The sequence below is a fragment of the Anser brachyrhynchus genome (assembly GCF_964034855.1).
Source record: "Anser brachyrhynchus genome assembly, chromosome: 20".
In the NCBI taxonomy this organism is placed as follows: domain Eukaryota; kingdom Metazoa; phylum Chordata; class Aves; order Anseriformes; family Anatidae; genus Anser; species Anser brachyrhynchus.
Window position 1 is genome coordinate 4,115,701 of NC_137713.1, and position 25,513 is coordinate 4,141,213.

Below are 25,513 nucleotides of genomic sequence, written 5' to 3' on the forward strand. Positions count from 1 at the left end.
CGTAACTACAAGATCAGGAATCACTTTCTCAACTACAATCCACTGAATACAGTCACACTAAACATTCCACCTCCAGTGGATGCTGTAGGTGACACTTTTTGCAGCTTCCCATTACCATAGCTATGTGTAAGATGGGCTTTTTCCCGCCCAGGAAGATGTAGAAAGGGTTGCTCTTGCTTACCACTGTCCCATCACCTAGAGTGCAACCTGAGAAGCGTTTAGCCAGTAGTCCTTCAAAGTTGGTTGTCCTCTGAATTGCAAACAAAAGCAATTTGACCTCAATCTCCTTTGCTCTTGTACGCATTATCTTTGAGAGCTCAGTCCTGAAAGAGTGAGAAAATGGGGAAAATAAATGTGGTTTTCTATAAAGATCCAAAACCTAAGAATGAAATTCATTTTATTACCTAGAGATGCTTTCACCGCAAAACAAGCTAATTCCTAAGATGCTCTCTTTAACAACAAAACTGCTTTACATATCACACTTCAAACATAACCACAGTTGTTAAGAGCTTTGGGTAACAGGACCCTGCCTCCAAACACCCAGAACACACTGCAGGCAGAAAACTCAGCAGCACCAAATCTTGGGAAGTGCAGTGACTAAGGAGGAACCCAGAACTGCTGGAACTTTCCTCTGATCCCCTGCCTCTGGCTTTCAAAGAACATAATCCAGAGCAGTCACATCATAGTCTGCTCCCACCTTTTTTTCCCACTTTCTTCTAATATTACTGATTTTTACCTCTGTACACTGAAAATCCATTTCCATACTGTCTTGCTCTCTCAACAATAAATATAATTTTAGGGTTACTTCTTGGGTTGTTCACTCTCTACTCGCTTTTAATCACACGCAATTTACATACATATATATATATACACAAGGAGATTGCCTTTAAAGCCCCATGACTATGTGATCAACCTGGCAAAAGACATACCCAATCTTTTGTTTCAAGGAAGCTGCCAGGAAGCGCCACAAGCCCCCCTGCCCCACGCTCACCTTGTGACGTGACAAAACTCCACAGCGATGCGCTCTGTCATGCACCACTCCTGGGGAAACATGCGCCCGTATTTCTCCTCATAGTCCACCAGCTGACGTTTTATCCAAGCGTAGCGCCTGTCAATCTTATCCAGCCAGGCGACCTGAGATGGAGAGCAGTATATTTAAGAACAGTACCTTTAAGAGCAGCAGCTGTTAATACTCAGCCCGACTGCTTAACTGTACTGTTGTAGTTTCACAGAGGAGCTCGGGCTATTGATCACAGTTAACTTGATCACTTTTAATAATCCTGAAGAATGACTTCTAGCATTTGAAAAGTGCCAGAACACATGCTAGACTGAAAATCCTATCCTGTGAGAATTAAGAGAGCAAATTCCGTTGAACTTTGTTATTAAGGGTTTTGGGTTTGCAATTATTAGAATATGTTTTCAACACTTTACAGGGCAGAAAGTGTATCTAACTTGTATTTATTTGTTACAGTGCTGATCTATGAACTTAAAGAAGTTCATAGAAGCTCTACAAAAGGAGGAAATCATCCTGGCATAAGACAACATTGCCTCCCAACTCATCAGCCAGTCCATATCACACCAACAAGTCACTGCTTCCAAGCCCTCGGGTCAAAGACACTTTACCACAGGAAGCTGTGGAAACGTGAACTTTGCATTTTGCTCTGCAGCAGCATTTACAAAATTCAAATGTAGCTCGCAATGCTTCCCTTACATCTTGGTTCTCTTGGAAAAGGACCAGATACTCCGAGAGGTGTTGTTTAATAAATTTCTTGATGATTTCCTGTTTGATTCTGGGATCCAGGACATTTGCGACTAGACACGCATCACGCAGGACGTTGCTGGGTCCACCAGGCCTCTAACAAAATAAACAGGAACAAACGATTTAAGGTTGAATAGCTGAATGGGTGATTGCAAATTGTACTGTATCCAAGTTATCTCATTTTTATCCTTTCCCATTATTCTTCTCTTTTTGATGCTACTCTATTATTACTGAGGCATCTTTCTACCGTTGGATGAAATTGAGCTCCCTCCATATCGCTGGCCAAAAAGTTCTTCTGTGGCTCAACAGCCAGGAATCCACCTACTGCAGAAGTGCAGCAACCTCCTTTACAAAGAAGAACCATGGTCCTAGCACTTCTGAAAATTCTTTCATTGTCCTAGATATTCAGAAGAACAGCTAAGGAGAAGTGGCTGACATGGAACAAGAAAACTTATTTTCTGCAAAACTGAAGGCCAAAATAATGGGGAAAAAGCAGTCTAGCGATGACCAGCAAGCAACACTCAAAGGAGAATCTGCTGGTCTGTATTGACCCCTATGATGAAGTCAGGGGAAAATACAGAAAATTTAGAAGCATTAAAAATGCTTTTTTGAAGCTGCTTCGTGTGTACGTAGATCTGCCCTTCATGAAGAACCTGCTCCAAGTAGCTTCCTCATTTCTGTACTTTGATAGTTTTATGAAGAACCCAATAGAGCTGGCACTTTGGAAGACAAAACCAGTGTTTTCTTTAGAATGAATTCAAATTCACACCTACCCCCATGTTGTTTGCAAACATTTGGATGCATAATTTGGGGGAAGCACATTTGGTGCCTTAGCCCTAGCCCAGATCTGTATCTGTGCTGAGTAAACAAGAGACAAACTTGGTGGCAGCAGCATGTCAACAGACAGCTTGTGCTTGGCTTTCCCTGGATACAACACAGACTTTTTGTGCCCAACAAATAACCACAAACACAGGTGAGGAACACCTGGATTACACGCCAAGGGTGCAGGGCCCCACTTTGGTCTGTAGGGCCACACAGCGCTTGGTGTAATCCTTGACTGGCTCGCAGACCTCACTGCAACTGCTGTGTTTTAGCAACAGTCTGACTTTCAAAGCCATCGTGATGGGGTTCTCACCGATCAGTGCTTTTTCTGTCTGTGCAAATGATCAGTGTACCAGCACTTCTCAGCCAGACTCAAGATGCAGCGTTGACAGAGGAAGGGTGTTATTTCTCTCACACATTCGCTGGAGAGAAACAGTGAGAAATGTGTTCAGCACCCTGCAGCCTGGGAGACTCATTTGCTTTCTAAATTAGCTCCTGAAACAGAGAGATCAAGCCTAGATGTAAAATGAGATAAAAGCCGATGACAATGATGTTGGCTAGTTTTCAGCAACACTTTTCAATGGGAAGAAGAGGGGAAGAGCTTTACCTTTGTACCTTGAGAAGGAAAGGCTTCCTCAAAGTCAGCCAGGATCTGCTGTCCTAATTCATTTTGCGCTGCCTTCACCCTGATGAGGACAGAAGAAACAACTTTTGTTCCATTTTCTGCAAACTTTCCTACGAAGTGGACTGAAAAACTAACAGCTACATAGGGTTCTCTTAAGGGACGAAATAAAAAGTATGCTAAAGAAAAAAAATCCCCATTAAGAAGGCCTGCATGTCAAAACTGGGAAAGTATTTCCTCCACGAATGACACTTGGAAGACAGCTCCATCTGCACAGCATCAGCTCCTGAGCTCTACTGGAACGAGTCCTCGATGCTCTCGCGCTGCTGCAATTTAGTATTTCTATAATGGCCACTTAATCAGCTGAGAAATCAGCAGGGCTCCTTTAATACCAAGGTGATCGATTTATAGCGGATCCTTATACTTGTTTCTGTTGATCAAGTTTCAAAAAGTATGCTTTTAACACAAGAACTTCACAAAGTCTCAATCTTCATAGCGAACCTTTCACAGCTCCAGGTGCACTGACCTATTTTTAAATGCATCCATGTGCATGCTGTTGGCCGCGGTTTTATCCTATAAATCTTCTGTCTTAAGCAGCATAAGAGCAAAGGTATGAGACGGGTGAAAAAGTCCGAACAGATCACAATCTTGCTCTTTATTTAGTTGAGAGAATAAGGCTTCCAATTTCCAGAAATAAAAGTCAATATGGCTTAATTGATACTTCTAGGGAAATGGAAATGCCTACACGTACTGGAAAGAGCCAAAATAAATAGTTAGGCACTTACATCCCTCTGCAGCCCTCACATTCTTCCATCACTTTTTATTATACTGGAAACACTTTAAGGACTAAATTGATTATTCAAAGCAGTGGATTTTTCCACTGAGATTGATATGTTAGAAAGAATGGCTACATTTACTTTTGTGAAAGCATTTCAGCCTGTGGGAAGAATTCGGGTATTTTTTTTGTTTACGACTCCTCAACTTCATCAAGGAATGATCTGTTTCTTTAATCTTCCCATTTTAGGTCCATTAGGAGCGGAAATGCTCCGCTCCAAGCTGACCTGACAATGCTGGAGAATAGTCTGGATTCTTTAACGGTGCCAAACGCCAAAAATGCTAGTCCTTTAAAAGTCACGGCTGAAATATAACTTTGTATCTGTGATTTAACTGTAAGTGCGACCTGCCTTATGCAGGATTTATCTGGGGGTATTTTGCTTGAAACGCTTCCTGCCTGAGAAGTCAAACTTAATTCTCACTCAAGCTTTCTGCTTCAGAGGATGTTTAGAAATCTTTCACCCTTCCAGGTACAGATCCACAGTTAACACCTTCGTAACTGTAAAACAAAAGGGATTCACTAATGTGCTGAAATAGAGCAGAGAATTTAAGCGAGGAGGAGGAACTCAGCCCAGCAACCACAGCTACAGGCAGACAGTAAGCATACTAACCCTGGGTTGAAAAATTTCATCTTTTCAGTGATCAACAAACAAAAAGCCTTTAGTTTTACGAGTCACATGAATTAATGAGTCTGCATAAACACTGGACCCATGAGCCGTGGTACTTCTTGCCTTGCGTACAGCAGGGACCTTCCTGTTAGACAACAGCTGCAGCTCGAGTACAGTGGGAGCACTGGAAAGAACAGCAGCCAGATTCCTCAAGCCTCAACAAATTTAATAGAGGCACTGTCAGGCAGTTAAAAGCCCTGTCCACAGGCTTTGTTGTTTTAGGCTTTGATTCAGGAAAGTACTTAAGGGTATCCTTAATGGGGATTCTCATATCCTTGAACTAAGAAACTTGCATGAATGCCTTGCTGAGCTGGGATGTTAAAGTAGTATTTTTTTTTTAAACCTGTGCTGCTTAAAAATCTCTTGAAAGCAAACAAGGAAAATGAGTTTTTTTATTTTTTTTTAATGTTTTGAGAGATAAGGATGGGACAGAGAAATCAAACTGGCCGAAGTTTTAGGCATGTGTGAGCAACAACAGGGTGCCTCAGCACCCTCCCAGTAATTATCGCTCTTTCTGTAAGCACACAATCCCACACAATTATTTTTTTTCCCACCAGCACACGCAGAGAAACAAAAACATTTACGCCGTGTTTTTCCAGAAAGATTGCTTTAGGCGGAGAACACAGGACAGCACTTGCTTCAGCCACTGGAGCTTCCTGCTCCCCACGGAAAGCTCAGAGCCCTTCTGTAGCTGGGGACAACCTTCCTGCAGCAGGAATGGAAACTGCCGGGGTAAAAGCCTCAATCCCAGGGCGAGCTTCACTCGTGTTCACCGCTGAAGGACCGCTTGTGCGTGTCTAACAGAGCGTGTGTTCAAATACTTACACAAAGTGAATTACCCACTGAGGCTCAGCAAGCTCAGGCACTCGCAGCTGGTAACAGATTTCGGATCTCTCCCCGGGCTGGTTTTGTACACATCTCCCTCCCTGACTGGATCCCTCCCGGCAGCCTGCTGGGGTGCCCAGCAGCCATCCTGGCTCGCCGCAGCAGGGAATTGCTTTTTCCCGGGGTTGCTCGCATGTGCCAAAACGTTTGGTTATACGAGCAGAGATTTTTGGTTTTCTGACTTTTGTTTTATTACTAGTGGCTTCTTGTACTGTTTCCCCACCATAAAAACAAAACAAAAAATCCTCACACTTATGCTTCAAACGACAAAATTACTAGAAACCGCAATCCCTTTAGCCAAAGCTACCAGAAATCTTAAACTATGCCTGGCAGCTCGCTGAGATACAAAGAGGCTGAGCTAGCCTGTTCTGCTGGGGCAAACTTATAATCTTCCTTTTTTCCCCCCCAAATACTTTCCAAGGTTTTTTCCACTATCTGCAAGGCTTTTTTCATGGGTGGGTTTGTGACCACTAATTGTAAGCTCCCCCTACAGATAGAGAACAGAAAAGAATTGAGAGATAAAATATTGCTATTTACTACAACAACCAACCTCCAATGCACCACAGCAGTAGTTGTTTTAGGAACATGATTAGGAGAACGCTCCCATTTGGATGCGAATTATGTCATTTTTACATCGATACTCAACAGGATCTCTCCAAGAACCCAACTGAGAGCTCAGTCAGGTTTCCAATAAATACTTGCAGTGGGATTTTGCTTGGTTATTTTCAAGGAGCTGGAACAGGTAGAAAGCAACCTATAAAACTTAAGCAGGAACTTAGATTGAACCCCACATGACAAAGATCACATCTAACAGCGCTAAGCATCTAACATGGTCTCCCATTCATATTTGACTTCACTCCATTCACGCCGAGAAAGAGAGGCTCTTTATTAAATAAAGCAAGAGAATCCACTCGTCTAGCAGTGTATATAATAGATTTACTGTATGTGATACTTTGGTTACTGTCACAGTCTGCGCCAAAATCCACTAAAGCATTTCTTGCCTTCACAAAAATCCAAGAGGCTTCAGTTGTGCTATTAAACCAAATCCATGAGATACCAAACCCCAGTAATTTCAGCCTAAAAATAGCACTGCGAGAAGCCAGGCAAACTTCCTTTGATGTTTCATGAATCGTGGAAGTATTTCCAAGCAAGGAGAGAGAAGTCAACTCCAAACTGGGCCCCAGTAGGCAGATGGGCAGTCCAACTGCAGAGCAGATATTACCATGCTGGAGACCTCCCTGTAGTAATTTGCTGCCTGGATGTCAAAGTGGTAAAGAGACCCCAGCAACACCCTGGGTGCAGCTCTCCTCTCACCCCACAAGCAGCCACTTCTATCACTACCAGATGGTGCGACTCTTGCTGCGTAAACACTGGGAGGAAAGCCCCGCAGAGGCACTGCTAAAAATAGGAGGAACAGCCTTTCTTGAGCTTTTCAGATCCGTATCTTGAAAGGAGAATAAAACAAAGGAAATTCTCCTCCATGTCCCTGCCAGTCTCTCTGGTGTGACTCGATACCACTGTGCCTTTTAGCATCGTGATGAATTGTTCTCTTTAATTACCAACAACTACAAAAGTAATAAATAATCATCCCCTAAAAAGCAAAAGCCAGCCAGAGTTCTGCACCAAGGCTTAAGTTGTACGTGGCTTTAAAATGGCCAGTGACAGCAGGTTTCTGTCATTACCAGTCTGGAAGAAAACGAAGCAAGTTATCTTTCTGAGCATGAGGCTGGAATAGACAACAACCTAAATTCAGAAGAGCATTGACATATGTTTATCTCTCTTTGATGTTCGTGTTCATTTCAACAAATGCTTACGGTCAAATGCTTTGTTAAAACAAGGCTCCATCTTTTCTCTCTCAAGATTTAGGGTGGATCTTTATTTTGTTCAGCTTCATTGATTCCATCTGGGTTTTCTGGAAGATGTATCCATACCATATAGAAGGTCCAACAGATTTACATGGAATTATTATAAACATATCACTCAAACACTTTTCCCATCACTAAACAGCACAGGCAGCCAGCTGCCATCTTAGCAAAGGCAGTCACCACAAAATTAATTAGTCACCAAAACCCTAATTAATTAGAAGACTCCTTGAACTAACTCTATAATGAGCAAAGTAATCTCAGGCATCAAGAGGATGGTGGTGACAGATGTGTAATTTTCAAACTGAAAAGAAATGCTATCAGATACAGTTGTATCATTAAGAAGGTTCATCCCAAATGTTAATAGGCTCTTTGCACCTCTGAGCTGTGCTCAGCACTACTACAAGCTGCTAAGTAAACATCATCTGTGTGGTGCAAGGGAAAATAAGCCTGCTGTAAAGCAGGAAAAGTAGGTCTGGGCCAGGGACAGCAAGGTAGCCTAGAACAGGGAGGACCTTGTTCTCCTAACGCCCAGCTGTAAAGTCTCAAGTGAGGACAGTAGGAAAGCTGGTGGCTTAGTCACCACTGAGCCTTCACATGCCTCTGCGGAGAATGGTGGGCACTTGCTGCTGGAATTGCACTAAAACTCACCAAATTTAAACAATTCCGCATTAGAAAATCAGGACTATACAAACTCAGCACAAACCATTACAGCAGTCAGGCGTGGTGCGTGTGATTTTGGGAGGATTCGCTACGTGCCTCAGATCTCAGTAGAACTGGGCAACAGTGGCAGGTTTTGGCAGCAGAAACTCAAGGTATGAGAAAGCATCACCTCGGGATTTACAACAAACGCACCCGTATGTGAAGATCACACAACACAATTTGCTCTTCCATGCATTACTCCAGGTAAATAAGTTAAAAGCCAGTCAATGAGAAGCCCAGATCATTCATGAATTGCATCCATATTAATTACTGTTATTTAACAGAACAGGCTGCTCAAGATTTGAGCAAATTGTCCAGTTTTAACCTGTTTGTTTTGGCTGGAAAGAATTTCAAAGGGCCATGTCCAGCCCTTACATTCCTGAGGAACTGATTCTCTCTTGCATTTTCTAACTTTCCTTCCCAGCAGGCATGCAACTACTCAGTGTTTGATGACTTTACCTTTCAGAAAGCTGCCGAATCTGAGGAATCCCCATGTATTTGTTGAAGTGCTCTAACACATTCACAACGCCTTGGAGGAGGTTGGCAACTTCCCCATACTGTCTCCTCCTGGTCATAGCCCTGTAAAGGAAATTAAAGATTTAACAAAGCAAGTCTGAGGAAAATCTTGGGTGGCAATTCCACAGGTTACCTCATCCATACTGGGTCATGCCAGTTTCTACTGACATTTATTTTTCTAAAATACACAATTCTTCATTAACATTCCAATGCAGCATTAAAATTTCACTTAACTGATGCTAAAATAAACCAATGCAGGACACATCTAACAAAGCTCCAGAAAACATAAATGTCAAAAGCAACACTTGGCAAAGAACATGTAAACTACTGAATGCATCCACTTCCCAGTATGGGTCCAGAGGCAGTAAATGTTATTTTACTATAATGACCTGAGTTAAGCCATTCATCATTACACACAAAGTGTGAGTTAAAGCTTCACAGGGAGGAGAATCATTATGCTGAAAAGCCATTAGCCTTGACTTTTTTGTTAATAACTTTCACAGGGAACTTGCAGAAAAAAACAGCTTTATTTTTATTTCATCCTTTAGGATCATTCCAGTGGAGACAGCAGCCTAAGTAAAATTTAATTCTGAACACTTCGCAATCCAGTGTTCGTGCAGAATTTGCTACAATCCAAGAACAGGCTGTGCTTGGGTCTCACAACTTCACAGATGCAACATGTAAAAACTGAACTCCCTTAGCCCGTGTGTTTCTCAAGCACATTAAAAAAAGAAAACCACAAAGAATTATTAGAACCATCTAACCCCACTTCATACATAGTACAAGCTGTAAGGCTGCTTTGAACTCGTCCTCAGAATTAGAGTGGACCTTCCAGAAAAAGAGATCCCATTCCAATTTAGGAAGAGACCGCTAAGAATCCCCCCAAACCCCTGAAGAGCACATCCCTGATGACGATACCTAACTGGACAGACTGCCTTACACTTTCATGAAGCCAGACTCTCATTCCCAACCTATTAAGTAAACTTCCCTCCAGAAAAATAAGCAGCTGTTACGGACCTACTCAGAGCACTGCACTGAAATTAAGAACTCAGCAGTGGTGTCAAAGTGCCACTAAAATTCATGTGCTTACTCCAGTGAGTCCACTCCTCCTGCCAGCATGTGCAGGTGATTGAGGGTGGTGATGGAGGTGGTCAGATGACGCTTGGCATGATCTAGCTGCTTGATATCCCGCGTGATATCTTTAACCTGGTGAACAAAAAAAAAAAAAAAGGAGTCTGTTTAAATATCAAGCCACTGCAACAAAATTTTAAGGAGATGAAAAGGGCTCTCCCCGTTTTAGCTCCACAGCTATGTTAATGCAAGGCCAAGGGTACAGATGCAATGCATGCCTGACAGCAAATTACAAACCAGGCAGCAGCAAAGACAAAAATCAGTGCCCCCCTTCCCTTCAAAGGCTAAGACGAAGCTGCCACTCACCATTTGTTCTGATTTTTCAGCCTTGTCTTTAATATCCTTAATTTTGCCAAAGAGTTGCTGGATGGCTTTCTGAGCTTCTTCCAGGGCCTGAAAAAGAAACAAGGTCAGAGCGGAAAGAAAACCTGCAAGCAGTTTCCACCTCTAAGAAACATTCAGTTGCCTGGTCTCAGTCAGTGGAGGGGAGCAGTTTTGTTACAAAGAAAATATCATCAGCACAACAAAAGCCAGCATACAACAACGTGCACAGTGGAATTTTAGCCCAGGTGGACCAGTGCTTCAGTATCTGTTTTACAACAATGCTCTGGCAAAATCTGATTGAGACGTTCTGTGAAAGCACCTCTGTGACATGACCTGGAACACCACTAGGTTTAAGGTTACCGCAATAAATTTCCATTCGCTAAGCGCAGAAAAATATGTAGTTACTCCTGATTAATATGCATTTAGAGTAGGGAAATGAAACCTCCGCGCAAAACCCCAATGTTCCATCAATCCTAAATCAAAAATACACATCACATACAGAACACTGAGTACTTGCCTAAAAACCTCGCTGAATTAGCAGGATATTATCCTGTTGGGAAACGCCCTGCTCATTTGGCAGATTGCTTTGGGGTGGGCAGTTCAGCCTGCCACCCACAGGCACGAGGAGCGGAGGCGCCCGTCCTACGCACAGAGGTTCGGCAGGACCTACGGAGATCCAGCGAGGGAAACGGACTTGGCCCGCATTTTTGTGCTGTTTTACTGCAGGTTGCTTTGGGGATCTGGCTGTCTTTATACAGCCATGGCGCATCTGACCTCACACGAGCAGCGTGAACCACACGTGGATGCGGTGAGCGAAGCCACATGTCTGAAATCACATGCCCAAACTCTGACTTCTGAAGTAACTCAACACTTTTCGCCTTCCCGGCCTGATAACATTTCCAGCTCCAGCCCCGCTTTGTTTCCCTGCTGTTAAGTAGGATTCTAGTCCTCTTTTTATATCCAGCCCCATGACCAGGGTTACGGGGCTAGCTACAAGCTCCTTCAGCAAATAAATTTAACACATCTTCATTCTGAAATGTAGGAGCAAGCTATCTGCCAGGAGGTTTTGCTGGAACGTAGCTGCGTTATAATAAAAAGTATAAGAGTTGGAAACGTTTTATAATTCGTTTTCCAGAGGGGAAAAGTCTCTTCTGAAATATCTTCGGAATCATGTGAAAGTTAACGCTTCACCCATTAGCGTCACACAGCTGTCAGACGGCATGTTTGGGAAGTGAAGTGAACACAAACGTGCTACAGGGACACCTCTATTAGAAGTGACCACCACCGCCTACCTCCTCATTTGGCTAGTCACAGACTAGTCACCTTTCAGAGTAAAGTTTTCTGCCCCGTTTAAAGGCACGTGGGTCAAACCCAAACCAAAGACCTGAAGAACGCCCCTTGCCTCGTACGTAACTACAGGCCCTGCACCAGTCCCAGGGCACGGCTGCAGCACATCGCTCGGGTGGGCCACGAAGCATGCAGCAACCACCCTGCGCATCCTGAGATGTGGATAGGTTTGGAAAATGAATAAATCAGTCTGCGATTCTTCACAGATGCCAATTGCTAGGTTTCCCTTTGATTCCACACTGACAATAAATGTGGATTTCTCTTATCCCAGGGAATTCAGCGGAGCTGCTGAATTTTCCAGCAGGAGAGGTGGGGATTTAACCAGCCCAAAAAAAGATTCCCTGAGAAGAGACATTATCCAATTATCCTCCTTCATAGCCAAAGCCAAGGCAACCTCACAAAAATCATTCAATCTTTAGATCACCTCAAGCCAAGGTGCAGCAATAGGTCCAAGTCAGGACCTCAAGCAATCTGAACGGGGGAGGCAAGGCGAGGAGCCTGAGGAGGCCCTGCATGCAATGCAGCATGACAGAGCGATGCTGGCACTCTGTAGGACCACGCCAAGTTCCCAACTACCCACACACTCCTTAAACACATCTCGAATACCATTCCCCTCCCATAGGGTTCTTTTTTCCAGATACAGGCTCAGACAACGCCGCAGCTCTCCTTGCTCATGCACGGCTGCCAGCTGAACTCCAAGACCTTCAACCATCCTCTGCAATCCTTCCACGGCAACTCCAGCTTGCCCTCCAAGAAAAGCAGTGCTCAAGCTGCTACTTTAAGCGTCAGTACTTGGTTCGAAGTCATTTGCTCTTGACAGCCTTCAGCAACTTCAGAGTCAACAAGACCATGAGTGAGGATTTCCATCTCAGGTCTTCAGAAGGGTTTTTACAATAAAATCCCTATCCACAAAGGAAAAACTATCTTATCTGTTTTCTTCATGAGACAGAACATCATCTAGTTGGATAAAAGGGACCTTTTCCAAAGTTCCTGCCCATAATTTATCCTCAGAGAATGTCCCGATCCAACGAAGATTTAAAGCTGTTCACATAGCAACAGCGAACAAAAGAGAAACCACACAATCTATTTTTCTAACGTACTATTAATAATGCTGTGACAAAAAAACAGCAGAGACTTTTTTTTTTCCAGAAGACTGGTTTCTGCCTGAAGCCCACGTTCCTGCTGCTGGCTGTCCTGCGCTCTGGGGGCAGCGGGCCTGCTCCCCTCCTCGAGGCTGCCCCTGGAGCAACGAGCAAATTCGAGTGGGATTTTGTTCTTGTACGCCAAAAACTGCCAAAACAAGGTGAACTGGTGTCATCGCCCGGTCCTGACACTTGTTGCTTTTACCTCCTTAGAGTCTCGGGAAAAACATGAGACGACACGTGCTCTGCTCCAGCCTGGTGAGTTAAAGACGTGAGGCCTCCTGCTGCTGTGCAAAATGGCCTGGCTGTAATTTGGGGAAAGACACGAACAGCAGCCGCCCCTCTGTCCAAGTTCTATGCTGCATCTCTCAGAGAAGGGTATATGTTCCTACAGCTGTTAAAAAACCAACACAGAACTCAACAGCAACATTAACAGACCTGAGTAAACCAGAATTGCTCATAAACACTGCCTTCATTTCTTAAAACCGGCTTCCAAACATTTGCTTAGCCATTAAGACAAATCTTCAACTAGTTCAAAGGCTACTCTCCTAAAGAGATGCATATTCCTTATTTGAGATAGAAGAAACTAATTCATTGATGTGCTTGTTTTTTTAAATGTAATTTACATAATAGAGATGAAAATATTTTTCTTCAAACACAAATAAGATTTGTTCAAAGTAGCATCGTGTAAAAATCTATTTATTTTTAGTCAGAGGGGCGCTACCAAAGAGATCCGAGGGAAAGCTCAGAACAAATCCGAAGTGTTATTTGTTGCACAAAGTCTACAATTAAACTTTTTTATGGTTCTTTTTATGGAAACCAATGAAAACTTTTTGGCTGTAACATTCCAAGTGCAGCATCCGAAAGTAAAATATTGCACATAAAGAAAAGAAATAAGTAAAACCAATAATGGGGAAAAAAACAACTTCACCATCCTGGTCACTGTGAAGACAGGGGAAAGAAAAGCGCAAAATCACCTCACATTTGATAAATGGTGTTCATTATTAAGAAATATGAAACTGACATCTAAGGCAGGAAAGCAGGTCTAATTGTTCAAGGAATAATAAATAGATTTATTACTGTGCATAATGATTACTCTTTCGCCTGTAAAACGGGAGATGGGAAACTACAGACACGTAAAAAGACCACACTTGAGATATGGTTAAGAACGCATTTCCTTCAGTAAATTCACACTGCTCCCATTAAGACAGCGAATCGTGAATTTTAAAAGCCTTTTCTTACTGCTTTTGTTGTTGTTTTATTAACAGAGGATTTATTGTGGACAGAAATTCTAAAAACCAGAAGCGTATCAAGAGAAAAGGCATTGCTCTTCCTCTGACACAGCTGCTTTACACGATGAACACCACCCACCGATCTGGCTGTTGTGGCCTGACACAGGGGTCACCTTGCAATACTATTTACTGGTTTCCTCACCATCCATGCAAATTTACGGCACTCCCAACTGGCCTGCAAAAGCTACGTTATTGTATTTCCTTCCCTAAAAGAGCAGTTCATTTCAAGGGCTGAGGACCACTAATAAATAAAGCGGATACATGACCTGTTATGCTTATATGATACACGGATGTCAAAATTAAGCTCGCAATGCCCTGGACGAACACCATATGACTCTAATCAGCAAGCGAGCCTGTAAGCTACAATTAACCCATCAGCATTATTTGTTAAAACTTCGTGCAACCTCTGTGGTCCCTGGACACCAGGCACCAGCTGAGAAACACAACTCTGGCAGGACTCTGCCCGAGAGGGGAGCGATTGGTTTTGATGCCCAAGTGCCTTTTGCTGAGCTGTTTATCCCCAGGGCACCCCAGCTGCTCCGAAACCAGTGAATTTAGGAAGAGGGCAGGACCGGCAATGGAGCAAGACGGAGCGTGCGATGCAAGGCAACAGGCTTGGCTGCACATCGCTTGCCCCTTCTCTGGCACGGGGTGTCTCACCTGCCAGCCAGGCGTGGGTCAGCACAGCCCCAGCACCTACAAACAGGCTCCTCAGCCAGTTCTTGCAGGGGGAAAGGGGTCTTCCAATTTAAGAACTGGATGGATTTTAAGCAACCCCATTTTCCAGCCAGTCTGCGTTTATACAGTGGAAACTCTCCCGGCTCCTGCGTTAACAAAAGTGATTTAATGCAGAATGCTGAGAAGATGCACACAGGACTTGGAAAACCCAACTCTGTAGCACACATCACCCCCAGGTAAGCTGGACAGACCTTGCGCTACACAGGTCTTCATCATCTTCTCCAAAGCAGGAGGGAAAAGCACAGCACATGAATCAGCTGCAGCTCTTTAACCCTCTTCACCTTGAGATGCAACAGGAAAGGAGTCCATCGAACACCAGTATGAAAGGAGAGGGAGCAGTTAAAGCATGAATCACGAAGAAAAAGACAGCCTAAAAAATATCTTTCCTTGGCATCGTCCCAAGCAACCTCTAAGGTCAGTCTGCACATCATCACTTGTGGCACCTTTTTATCTTGATCTTCCAACCAGCAAAAGGAGGAAATAAAACAAGCCAAGTGAGAAGCGGGATGAGACCAAGCCTAACGGAGCAATACTGGCACGAATTTAGAATTCAGCATTTCGAAGTGAAGCGTCCTTTGAAAGTTAACGTTCCCACGACTTACAGTACGAGGTTCACACCACCAAAAACAGCATTAGCAACACTGTTCGAGCCTAAAACCAAACTCAGTGAGTTACAGCCTCTGCAAATCCCCAGAGCTGCTGCAAATGGACACAGCGTTCTCCTCCCCTCCCCACGCCAGGCACAGCTCCTGCCCCCTGCTACAGAGCCACCGCATCCCTCCAGCCGAGCAGCGGCGTCTCCTTGGTGGGTGTGCTGATTTCTGAATGTTCATCCCATCAGGAATCTTGTGCAAGTAAACAAATACTGAAGTGCTAGAAAATATGCAAACAGAGGAATTAAAAGAGTGTGTTACTACAAAACATAATTTATTTGGGGAAAGAGCAAAATTTTCAGAGGCAGTTTGCTTGCTTAGGAAACTCTGAGCTTTGGGACGATCTGAACCAACACTGTTCTGTCCCCAGCAAGGGTTTTAAAATACCTTGATAGGTTCCATATGCTCCCTGGTGTTGTTCTAGAAACGTGCTAGTTTTATTTCCTTCTAGCCAATATATATTTCAACTGGATGTCGTTACTCACATCAGAAAGCTGCCCTCTACTAAGTATTTTATAGACGCTTGACACATCTGCCAAATTCACAGCATCCAAATGTATTTTTAATGCTACAAATTGGGCTGTGGTCAGGATGCTGAGAATTTAACGCTCCTGGATCGGTCCCCGCTCTTGAATACAGTGTGTTAATGCTTCTTTCATTTGCTGCCACACTTACAGCCCAGATCAATGAAAATCTGGACCATGACTAAAAATAAGTTCCCATCCCTGATTCTCAAAGGAGCCTCAGCTGCAGATTTCAAAGAAACCCTTGCATACTGTGACCAGCCTAACCATTTCTGCCACTAAAAATCCCGCACAAATGAGTCCCTCCAGACCGAGAAAGGCTAGAAATACACTTTTATTCTCAGTCTGATTTCATTTTAGAGAAAGCTCTTAAGTTTTACAGCGGTGGATAAACTGCTGCAGCTAGAGCCAAGAGGGTTTGTCCATTAGAGCACTGTGACAACACACCACGGATACCCAGATAATTCCCCTGAGCAGACAAACCTGAGACGCTCATCACCCTTGGTTTTGATTTTAGCAAATTTCCACCCTAGGATTCATCAAATGCTATGTAACCACCACAATTGCCGCTAAAGAATGTAGTTTTCTGTCATCAGCTCTAGTCCTAACCTCTACGGCTGCACAGGAGGCTTTAAATCAAAGCAGATTATGTCCAATACTGCACCAAGCTTAAAATTGCTACTCTTGTCCCTTCACTTAACCCTCCAGATCATACTCAGGAATCAAAATCCGTGCTCTGAGTAGCTGCACAGACACTGGCAGGCAGCAGACGTGAAGCAGGAGGCGATGTCCCACGTAGTGCTGGTTGAAACCTTGCAGCCCAGCTCCTGAAGCTCGCTCCTGCGTTAAGCCAGCGCCCTTTTCAGCTGTCAGGTGTATGGCATCGCCCAGTCCTGCACGATGAAGAAAGGTAGTGGTGTGCTGTAACTGACAGCAGTTTTATTGGTCTCTCTCACGCAGGTGAGTAATTTTACCTGTCGCAGCAGCACAGGTTTTACATCCTGCAGCCAAGTTCAGCAACCCGTCGAGCTGGTGCTGCTCAGACTTCGCAAGGTGAATTCATATCCAGGTTTGGACCTGAGGAGGCCAGATCTAGATGGGGAAATGGATGACTGCATCCCGAACCCTACAAATTGGGATTTCGGAATGGAAATGCTGACAGCTCACCTGCCACAGGCACGGAAGCAGCACAGCTGGACCAAACACTGCCACTCACCAAAAACAGGAGACAACAAAAAAAGGGGAGGAGGAAAAAAATTCCATAGTAAGACAATCTCCTGCCTGTTATCGGGATTTCTATTTTCAGGCTGGGCTTCTCGCTTTGCTGGCACCCAAAACCAAGCAGCGCTGGCTGTGGAACAGCCCAGGCTCCCTTTGCAACCTGCCTTTAACACCATCAGGAATAAAACATCTCTTACCAGCCCAAAACGTGACCTGCTCCCCAGCCTCGGGCGGCAGGACGACACGGCGCATTCGTTACCTCTTGACCCAGAAGCACGAGGCAAGGTCACACTCAGACCCGCCTCGAACCAAGCTCTGCAGCAGATGGCAGAAGTTACGCCTGACCTCTTCGGGCAGTTGCAGATGCCAGTTTTAATGGCCGGTAGCCAAAAGAATAATAAACAGCACTATTTCTTCCTGGCGTGCCATTCACCTGAAACCCTTTTCAATAAATATGTTCTGGGCTAGAAAGAGCTCGCCGTGTCTCCTAGATGGGAAGGACATTGTCCAGCTGTCATAATTCACTAGGGAAGTGACTCTAAATGAATATCACATTTGATTTATTTTGGCAGCTCAATTTCTGTTTATTATTCTCGGGTTACAAAAGAATATTGGGACTTCAGTCAGCGGGCTGGAGCCTTACAGAATCTGCGGCACGACTTTTTTTTTTTTAATCTATAAAATTACATAGCCTCAGACACAGTATTTAACCCTCATCCATTCATCACCTTAAAACAGTGAAATCTAACATTTGCTTGTTTGTATTTCAGAACCCTGAACCGTTCAATAAAAAGCAAACAATACGGCTTAGCCCTGCGGGAGACAATAGGCCAGAGTCGGTGCCTACAACATCAGGGGTGGTGACACAGAAATGCCCCCAAGTATTTTTTAGACATAGGTTTAATTAGTTATTGAGCTCTCAAGGTGATTTTCCTCGTCTGCTCTCAATGCTGACACAAACAACCCCAGCAGAGCCCAGGCACCTCATCGAGGCGCAGCAGCAGCACAGCAGTGCCAGCCACGAACCAAACCTGCAGCCAAGGAAGCAGCGTGCACTTTGACGCCTGGAAGAGAGCACTTATTTAAATAAATGCAGAAATGAAATCAAAGTACCTACGGCAGGAGATCAGAAAGCATTGGCTACCTTAGCTGAGAGCCAAACACAACCTGTAGCCCAAAAAGCCACCTCTACACAAACAGGTGGAGGTCGGAAGGGAAGCTGAAGCAACGGCGCTGTTTAATCGGCGTGTTTATGCAAACGCTGCACAAAATCAGCTCTCTGCCTGCCAGGCTGCTGCTGCCTGCAAGCCAGCACTCGGAGCAGGGGAGGACAAGCTCTGACTCCAGAGACACCACCCGCCGGCTGCCCCGCAGCTGAGGACGTGCCAGCTAAACGGGCACCCGGCAGCCAGGCTGACACCACCAGCAGGGGAGGGCCACGCTCCCTGCTGCTGCTCTCTGCCACTTGCAGCGCCTGCACATCACTTTTTCTGCTCGCCGTCCATCTTCGTTTCTTTTCCTCCCGTCTTCATCTCTTCTCCTCCCTATATTGGTTCTGCAACACGTTTCCTGATCGCTATGAAAAACAACAGCCACATTTTACTGAATTCCCGCTACGACCTTGTAAAACCCAATAACCTGTGGGCATTTTTCTATGCCAGACACATCCTTCCCCTCCTTCCACAGCCTTAACGACCGCCAGACGCTGCAGCACGCGGGCAGGGAAGGCTGCCTGGGACTCACCGCAGCTGCAGAGCTGAGCCGTGTTTATTTTTACACGCGATGAGAAAGGACAGCAATGGTTACCCAGCCCGGGATGGCTAATTAAGCTGTCTACTGCTGCGCCGGGTTCAGGCTGGGCAACAAGAATATATTTGTATTCTTTAACCACAGCAGCTGCCACTCCTTTTTTGCACTGCTGTAGTTAAGAAAAAAACAACATATTACTGTTCTCATGGAGCAAAGCAAGGAAGCAAGAGCCAAACAAAGCAATCCCAGTTATCAGCTCGTATCTCCAGCCATGAGAAACACGCACGGCTTTTCCCAGCCCAGAGCACATCCCCTTTCCTCTTTGAGTTAACACTTAACTCTGGTCTAGCACCGACCGAGCCGCACCAGGACACACTGAGTGCTAGGAGGCGTTTGGACACAGCCCTCATTAATAGGCTTTAACTTTTGGTTAGCCCTGCAGAGGTCAGGCAGTTGGACTACATCTTCAAAGGCTCCTTCCAACTGAATTATTCTGTTCCATGAGCAAGGCTTTTGTTTAAAACAGCCTTTACCCATTGAAATTCAGTTATTTACTTTGTGCGTGTGTACGCGCACGGGGCAGGAAGGGAAAGATGGGCCACAGACAAAGAGGTTTTGTTTGTTTTAAGAGTCAAACTACGAAGCCACAAAACCACTGGGGAGCTTGGAAAGCCCCTTGAGGTCTAAGTTCCTACCAAAACAGACTTCACGCAAAGCTGCCTCACCTTTATTGACGCAAGCCCCTGTGCCCTGTTTGACACTGTTAAGGGTTAAACCAGACTGAAAATGCAGAGGCTGCCTTATACAAGGACAAGAGCAGGATAGGTGAAGCAGCTTCAGCCAAACAAGCAGTAAAGGCATGTCAGCTGCTGTCAAAAAAATTACAGCCAGTCCATGCAGAAGGTTCAGCAATAAACACAACTAAAAAGAGTGACAAATAGAAACGCACCGAGCGCGTTACACGTTCAGTGGAAAAATCTATGGGAACTTTTTATACTACACCCTGGGGCGAAGAGGAAATTATACCACAACTGGACTGGAGCTCCTAGCAAGGTCAGCCCAGACTCCAGTCCAGCAGCAAATCTGAGAAAAACCTTACAAGAAAAAAAATGGGACAGAGCTGGCTCCCCAGAAAGCGCAGGCACAGCTCGAGCCACGTATTGTTACACCAGAACTACGGCAGCTCCTGCATTCCCAGCCTCTCCCAAGGCAGCAGAAATAGCCCAAGTCTGGGACTCCCAAGGAAAATTTTGTTACACCCTGCGGAGGAATGTTCCACCCACGGCTGTTGTTTCCTCCCATAAAAGGATCATTAGTGAGATAATTTCTGAAGTTCACGGCATTGTCTGCAGGCTCTACTGAAATACCGCACCAGGAAGGGGAAGCCAAATGAGCCAGACTATTTTAAGGCTCTCGCATTTGGAGGAAATTCTAGGGCAAAATTTCAAAAAGGCAGATGCTTTGAACTGAGAAACATTACGCTCCGTGGAGAGGAGAGAGCATTCTTGTCTGCAGAGCCGCTTCAGTAACTCTTTTGGGGCCACATTTGATTACTTTAGTTTTAGGTTTAGAACTTGCTTTTTCAGAGAGCTAGGTACTACTTGCTACGAACGTGTGTATGTGATCGAGATGTTTAGGCAACTGCTTAAAGGTTAATGACTGATGACAAACGCCGCATCCTTCACACACCTACGGTTCACCTCGCAGGCCTGCTCACTCATCTCAGCACGCAGACGGAGCACAGACGTCGTCCCCGGCGTTACAACCACCACGCTATCAGCCAGAAGCCTCAATCACAGACAGTATCAGTGGCTGGATCTGCAATTAACGTGTTGAACTCGCTAACCCTGAGGTCTCCTTTTCTTCACAGAGCACATTTCCATAGCCGCATACGAGATATTCACCACTGTGCCTGACGGGGATTTCAACTGCTCCAGCTGGGAGAACAACACGCAGCACTATTCAGGCACCTCACCAGCAGAGCACTGCCCTGCCTCAAAAACGAGCCTGGGCTCCCCCCTCCTGGACAGCCACGAAGGTGCAGCTCTCAGCAGGGCTGAGTAAAGTTCTTGCTCCTCAGCACAAGGGGAAGGCGCTTTGCCAGCAGCTGCTTTGGTAAATGACCCCATACCCAAAGAGAAACCAAGTTGTCACGGGCTACGCAGCCTCGGTTTGCCTTCTAGGAACCTGCTGGGTATCAATGGTTTCCAAATACGCTATAAAAATAAAGATTAGTCAGTAACAGCTCCCTGGCCCCAGCGATTTGGGCAGCGCTTGAAGCAACAGCCTACACGAGATTCCCAATCCCCCGTTTGGCAGCTAAAGCTGCCAGGAGATGGAAAAGCCAAGGCTGAGCTCCCTGAATCAGCTTCTCCACCCACGGCGCGCGCTCTGCGAGGACAGCAGGGACGGCAACTGCTGGTGTGCGCAGCTCTGGCTGCCCCCACGCACCCAGCACCAGCGGGGCGCAGCTACTGTGGAAAACGGAGAGAAGGACTCGGCAGGGAACCCCCTCCTGGCTTGCTTTGGCTCGCACAGGAACATTTCTGTTGTTCTACCACTGGAGCTGAGGTTTGTGTTTCCTTGGGAAGGAAGTCAGGGATTGAGAGGATGTTTATAAAAACCATGCTACTTACTCTCCAGACAAAAGCAGCTCCTTTAGCTCCGATATCACGCGGTCGGGCAACCCTGGCAGATCCTGGTTACGGTTTGCACCACGTGGGGTTCAAAGAGAACACAACTGAAGAGGTATTTGCAAAACACCTCCCAGATCCAAGCTTACAGTAAATGCACAGGACCCTGAGCTGCCACTGAAATCCAAGCAGCTGTAACATCAGAGTTCACAGGCACTTTTATTTACAGCGCACGCTTTCAGGGAAAGGATGGATTGCACCATCCTTGGGTTTCAATGTGTCAATGGATGGAAATACGTCAAAAGCCAGGAATGGGTTTTTCAAAAGCTAGGTTGTTGCAAGTCCTGCATCCTATGGACTACGGACATCTCGTGGTAACAAGCCATTATAAAGGGAAAGATGGATTAAACTTCTTGCTGGGGCTGCTTCTAAGCTTTATTTCCAACCTACTGCAAAAGCTGGTTGCCACCCATTTCTTTATTAATTAAGGGTGTGGTAAATATCATAAATTGCAATAATGATCTTCACCCTGGGCTTCCTAAGGAGACGCTCACAGGATGATGACACTATGCACCTATGTGTACGCTCCGTGCCAATTTCACAGGAAATATTAAAATCGTGAAGATTACAATTTCCTACAAATTGAATGAGATCTGTAGAAGAGAGAACCTAACGTTACTGTAAGACCTTTCAAACTACAAACTACTACCAGAAGAGACAAAAAGGAAAAAAAAACTTCAGACAGCACTGACCTCCTTCCTAGCAGAGCACTGTCTTGTCTTAAGGGCACCTTGCTTTCAGCTCTATTCAGACTTTCTTACCATGTATTGTAAAACAAAACCTCTGCCCTGACTGGGAGAAGACAGGCCTCTTGCTCTATAAAAATTTAACATCCTGCTCAACAGACACACCACGAACACATTCACGTTTGAAGTGTTGTTGTTGTTTTTTTTTTTTTTTTTTTTTTTTAACTTGGACAGAAATTTAATTGGTTCTTTTATGACCAAGCTAAACGAAGGGCTGCACGGAAGATTTGCCTCTCGAGTCTTCACAGCAGGATACTGTCCAAGTCTGTCTCAGCACGCTTTGGGGACTTCAAAGGGATTAAAGAGTAAAAAGCACAGATGTAAGGCAAAGCTCTAAACAACACTCGCTGCACCTCCATAGCACAGGGAGGCTTTCGTCACCCTGCAAGCACCGCTGACTGTGGCACTGCTTCTTTTGTTTGTCTCTCACCCGGTGCACCCTTCGGACCTGTGAGTCCTGAGGCACTTTGGGCAAGTTGCACCCACAGCTCTACTTGATTTATTTATTTTTTTAAAGCCTTCTCTGAATTCGTAGCCTTTTGAGCCTATTTGAGGCGACAACTGCAGCAGCTTTCCCTGTCGCCACCAATCATATCCACACTCCGCAAGTGCTGGAGGAGTTTCCAGTCCCTCCTCAGTCTCTGCAGTTGCTGCCCCCTTGATTTCTTGTCTCATCCCCGCAGTGACCGCGGGCAGCACTACTCCAAGGTGAGCCACGTCCCAGGAGTGTCCCCAGTTTAACAGCATTACTTGGGAAACCACGCAACCACCGAACTGGTTCTGCTAGGAGAGCAGACTCCCATCTAGGTAAGCAGCTCACATCTGCCCGAGAACAATACAAAGGCGCAGATAAGGTAAATAATTCACTCGATGCCAGACTCTGTGGCAGAGGCAGGATTAGAAATGAAACGTTTTTCACCCCAAGCCCCGGTCTCTGTGTGTTCTCCGATGAAGTAACCTCTCTAAATCCCTTGGAGCACAAGGCTGCACACACAGCCTGTTGGAAGCCAGCCAGCGATGTACGTTTTCGTACTGGTCTCTTTCTGTTCTCCACGCAGAGCTCTTTTCACCACTTCCTGCAGGGGCTTCACGTCCCATTTGCCCAAAACTTATTCTTTCAACACAACAGACTTTATGGGGGGGGGAAAAAGTGAGAGCGGGGGCAGCGCTATCACAAGAGAAGAGCAAATATGCGCCAACTGCTACCGCAGCAAGAAGTGGAATTGCTGGAAAAGCCTTGCTGAGGAGGGAACGACTATCCCAACCCAGCAACCGTTTCTTAAATCCGGTATTAAAAAAGATCAATCGACAGACAGAGGAAGTACAGCCGCACCAAATGATACCTCGCAATCAGATAACACGTGGACCAAGCTCAGCGTTCGCAAACACCGCAGCCATGGCCGTGCTGTTCAATACTGCACTCTGAGCAAACACGTCTGTCAAGAGACAAATGGAAAACCTGGTGGCCGAATAAGGCACACAAGATGAACTGGCAGTCAGTCATCAAGCTCAGTCACTAGCTACTCAGGATACTTCAGCAAACAGCCTAGTTAGAAGGCTAAATAGCCTCTTATTGATTCTTACTCAATGGCAAATGTGTTTGTACCTGTTTAATCCTGTTAGTTTATAATTAGCTTTAGAGAGGCGCTACTGCAAGCCTCCCGGTTTTGCTCTTGATTTTTATAATCGATTTCTCATTCACTTCCCTTTGCAGGGTGATCAGAAGGCAGGACAGAAGAGCCGCTCAGAAAGCAGCTCGGGAAGTCATTAGTGTAAAAAAGCAGAAACACCTCCCTAACGATGAGAGCAGGTTGCTGCCTGCCAGAGCCAAGCCTCGATTTAGCAGCACAAGATGAGAAGCACTGGCTTTGCTCGAGAGGAGATACACGTACCTGCCTGCCATCCTGTCCCACGTTCGTCTGTCCCCTCACTACAGTTCGAATGTTGTCATCCAACCTCCTGCAGAAAACAATTTATAATGTCAAATCCATTTTCTATATGCCCGACCAAAATAATTTCTGGGAACCTTTGAGAGCTACAAAACTAATTTAAAATCCAAAAGCTGGTGCTACCAATGCTGAACTCATACTTCTTTCTCCCTCTCTCTGTAGGGCAATATCTTACACAATTTAAAGCTCCTGTTGCAAAAATAAAAAATATACATAATCTAATTGGGGCTCCTTGCATTTCTCTTCCCTTGAGCAATATCACACATTCTCCCTTGTCGGTTTTCATTTCCACTTTTCATATATTAAAGTGCTGTCTCAATCTTTTCAGGCTGCTGGTGCCAGACTGTGGAGAAACTTAGGTTTTCTCCTACAGAGTTATTTTTATTTTACATTTACAGTAAGAATAACAACAATAAAAACATAAAATGACAGTTTTTACAATTGCTACTTTGACCTCACCAACAAAACAAATTCTCAGCAAGCAAATATTCTGGGTAGTTTGTTCTCTCTGCCTTCAAATTGTACTAAAATTTGGTACTCATTGATTCCTAGTTCGTTGCAATCCACCATAAAATAACCTGAAAGGCAGATATTACACCATAGGGGCAGGATATAAAAAAAACCCTCTAATTAGTGATACATTTTTGACTCTTTCCAACTTTATTAGGCTTCAGGTTGATCCTGTCCTTGTCTTTTAAGCAAATTAAAAGCTCCAATTAGCCACAGCACAGGCTGTGCTTATGAAGCCTTGGTAACAACCAGACTACCGCCCATCAGAGGTGCAAGGAAAGGGAGAAACATTTACCTTATTTTCAATCTGATTTTGTTCACGACTTCATCGATGTTTGCCAAAGACTACAACATGAAAAACACAAAGGAAAGTTAACAGGTTTTCCCTCTTTACTTTGATACATACCAGCTGTGATAATTAACACTCATGTATCTTACTTTACGAAAAGGAGAGCATGACTTTGTTTTACAGGTGGAGAAACAAACACAGAGCAACTCAGAGGCTCTTCAGGTCACATAACAGCAGCAGAAGGCAGAGCAGTCCAGCCCTGCAGGTCCCTCTCAGCCCAAGGCAAGCAGGTTGCTCCCTGCAATTCTCTTTCGGTGCTGCCGGGAGCCTGCAGTCAGCAGGAACGGCCCCAAAATGCCGTGGTGACAGTGACCTCCAGCGGGCAGTGCAGTGCAGAGCTCTCACCTTCCCTGGCCAGGACCCTCCCGCAGAGCCCAGGCACCCAGCACACGGCTGGAGGAGGCCTGGCTGCTGTGGAGCCGTAGTGGGGGTTTTGAGGGAGGAGAATGCCTTTCCACCAGCAAAAAGGAGAAAG

At 45.2% G+C, this 25,513-nt stretch overlaps 1 protein-coding gene across 1 annotated transcript in view; it reads right to left on the reverse strand.

The window, feature by feature from the left end:
- The window catches only part of VPS53 (VPS53 subunit of GARP complex), a 62,410-nt gene that overhangs the window by 34,647 nt on the left and 2,250 nt on the right, over positions 1–25,513 (reverse strand). Inside the window, exons 3-11 of the mRNA XM_080562606.1 lie at positions 24,985–25,034; positions 24,123–24,189; positions 10,108–10,194; positions 9,761–9,876; positions 8,614–8,733; positions 3,189–3,267; positions 1,712–1,855; positions 992–1,134; positions 182–323 (exon numbers count right to left, since the gene is read on the reverse strand). Of these exons, the coding sequence (XP_080418732.1) occupies positions 182–323; positions 992–1,134; positions 1,712–1,855; positions 3,189–3,267; positions 8,614–8,733; positions 9,761–9,876; positions 10,108–10,194; positions 24,123–24,189; positions 24,985–25,034 (948 nt within the window). The remainder of the gene's footprint in view (positions 1–181; positions 324–991; positions 1,135–1,711; positions 1,856–3,188; positions 3,268–8,613; positions 8,734–9,760; positions 9,877–10,107; positions 10,195–24,122; positions 24,190–24,984; positions 25,035–25,513) is intronic.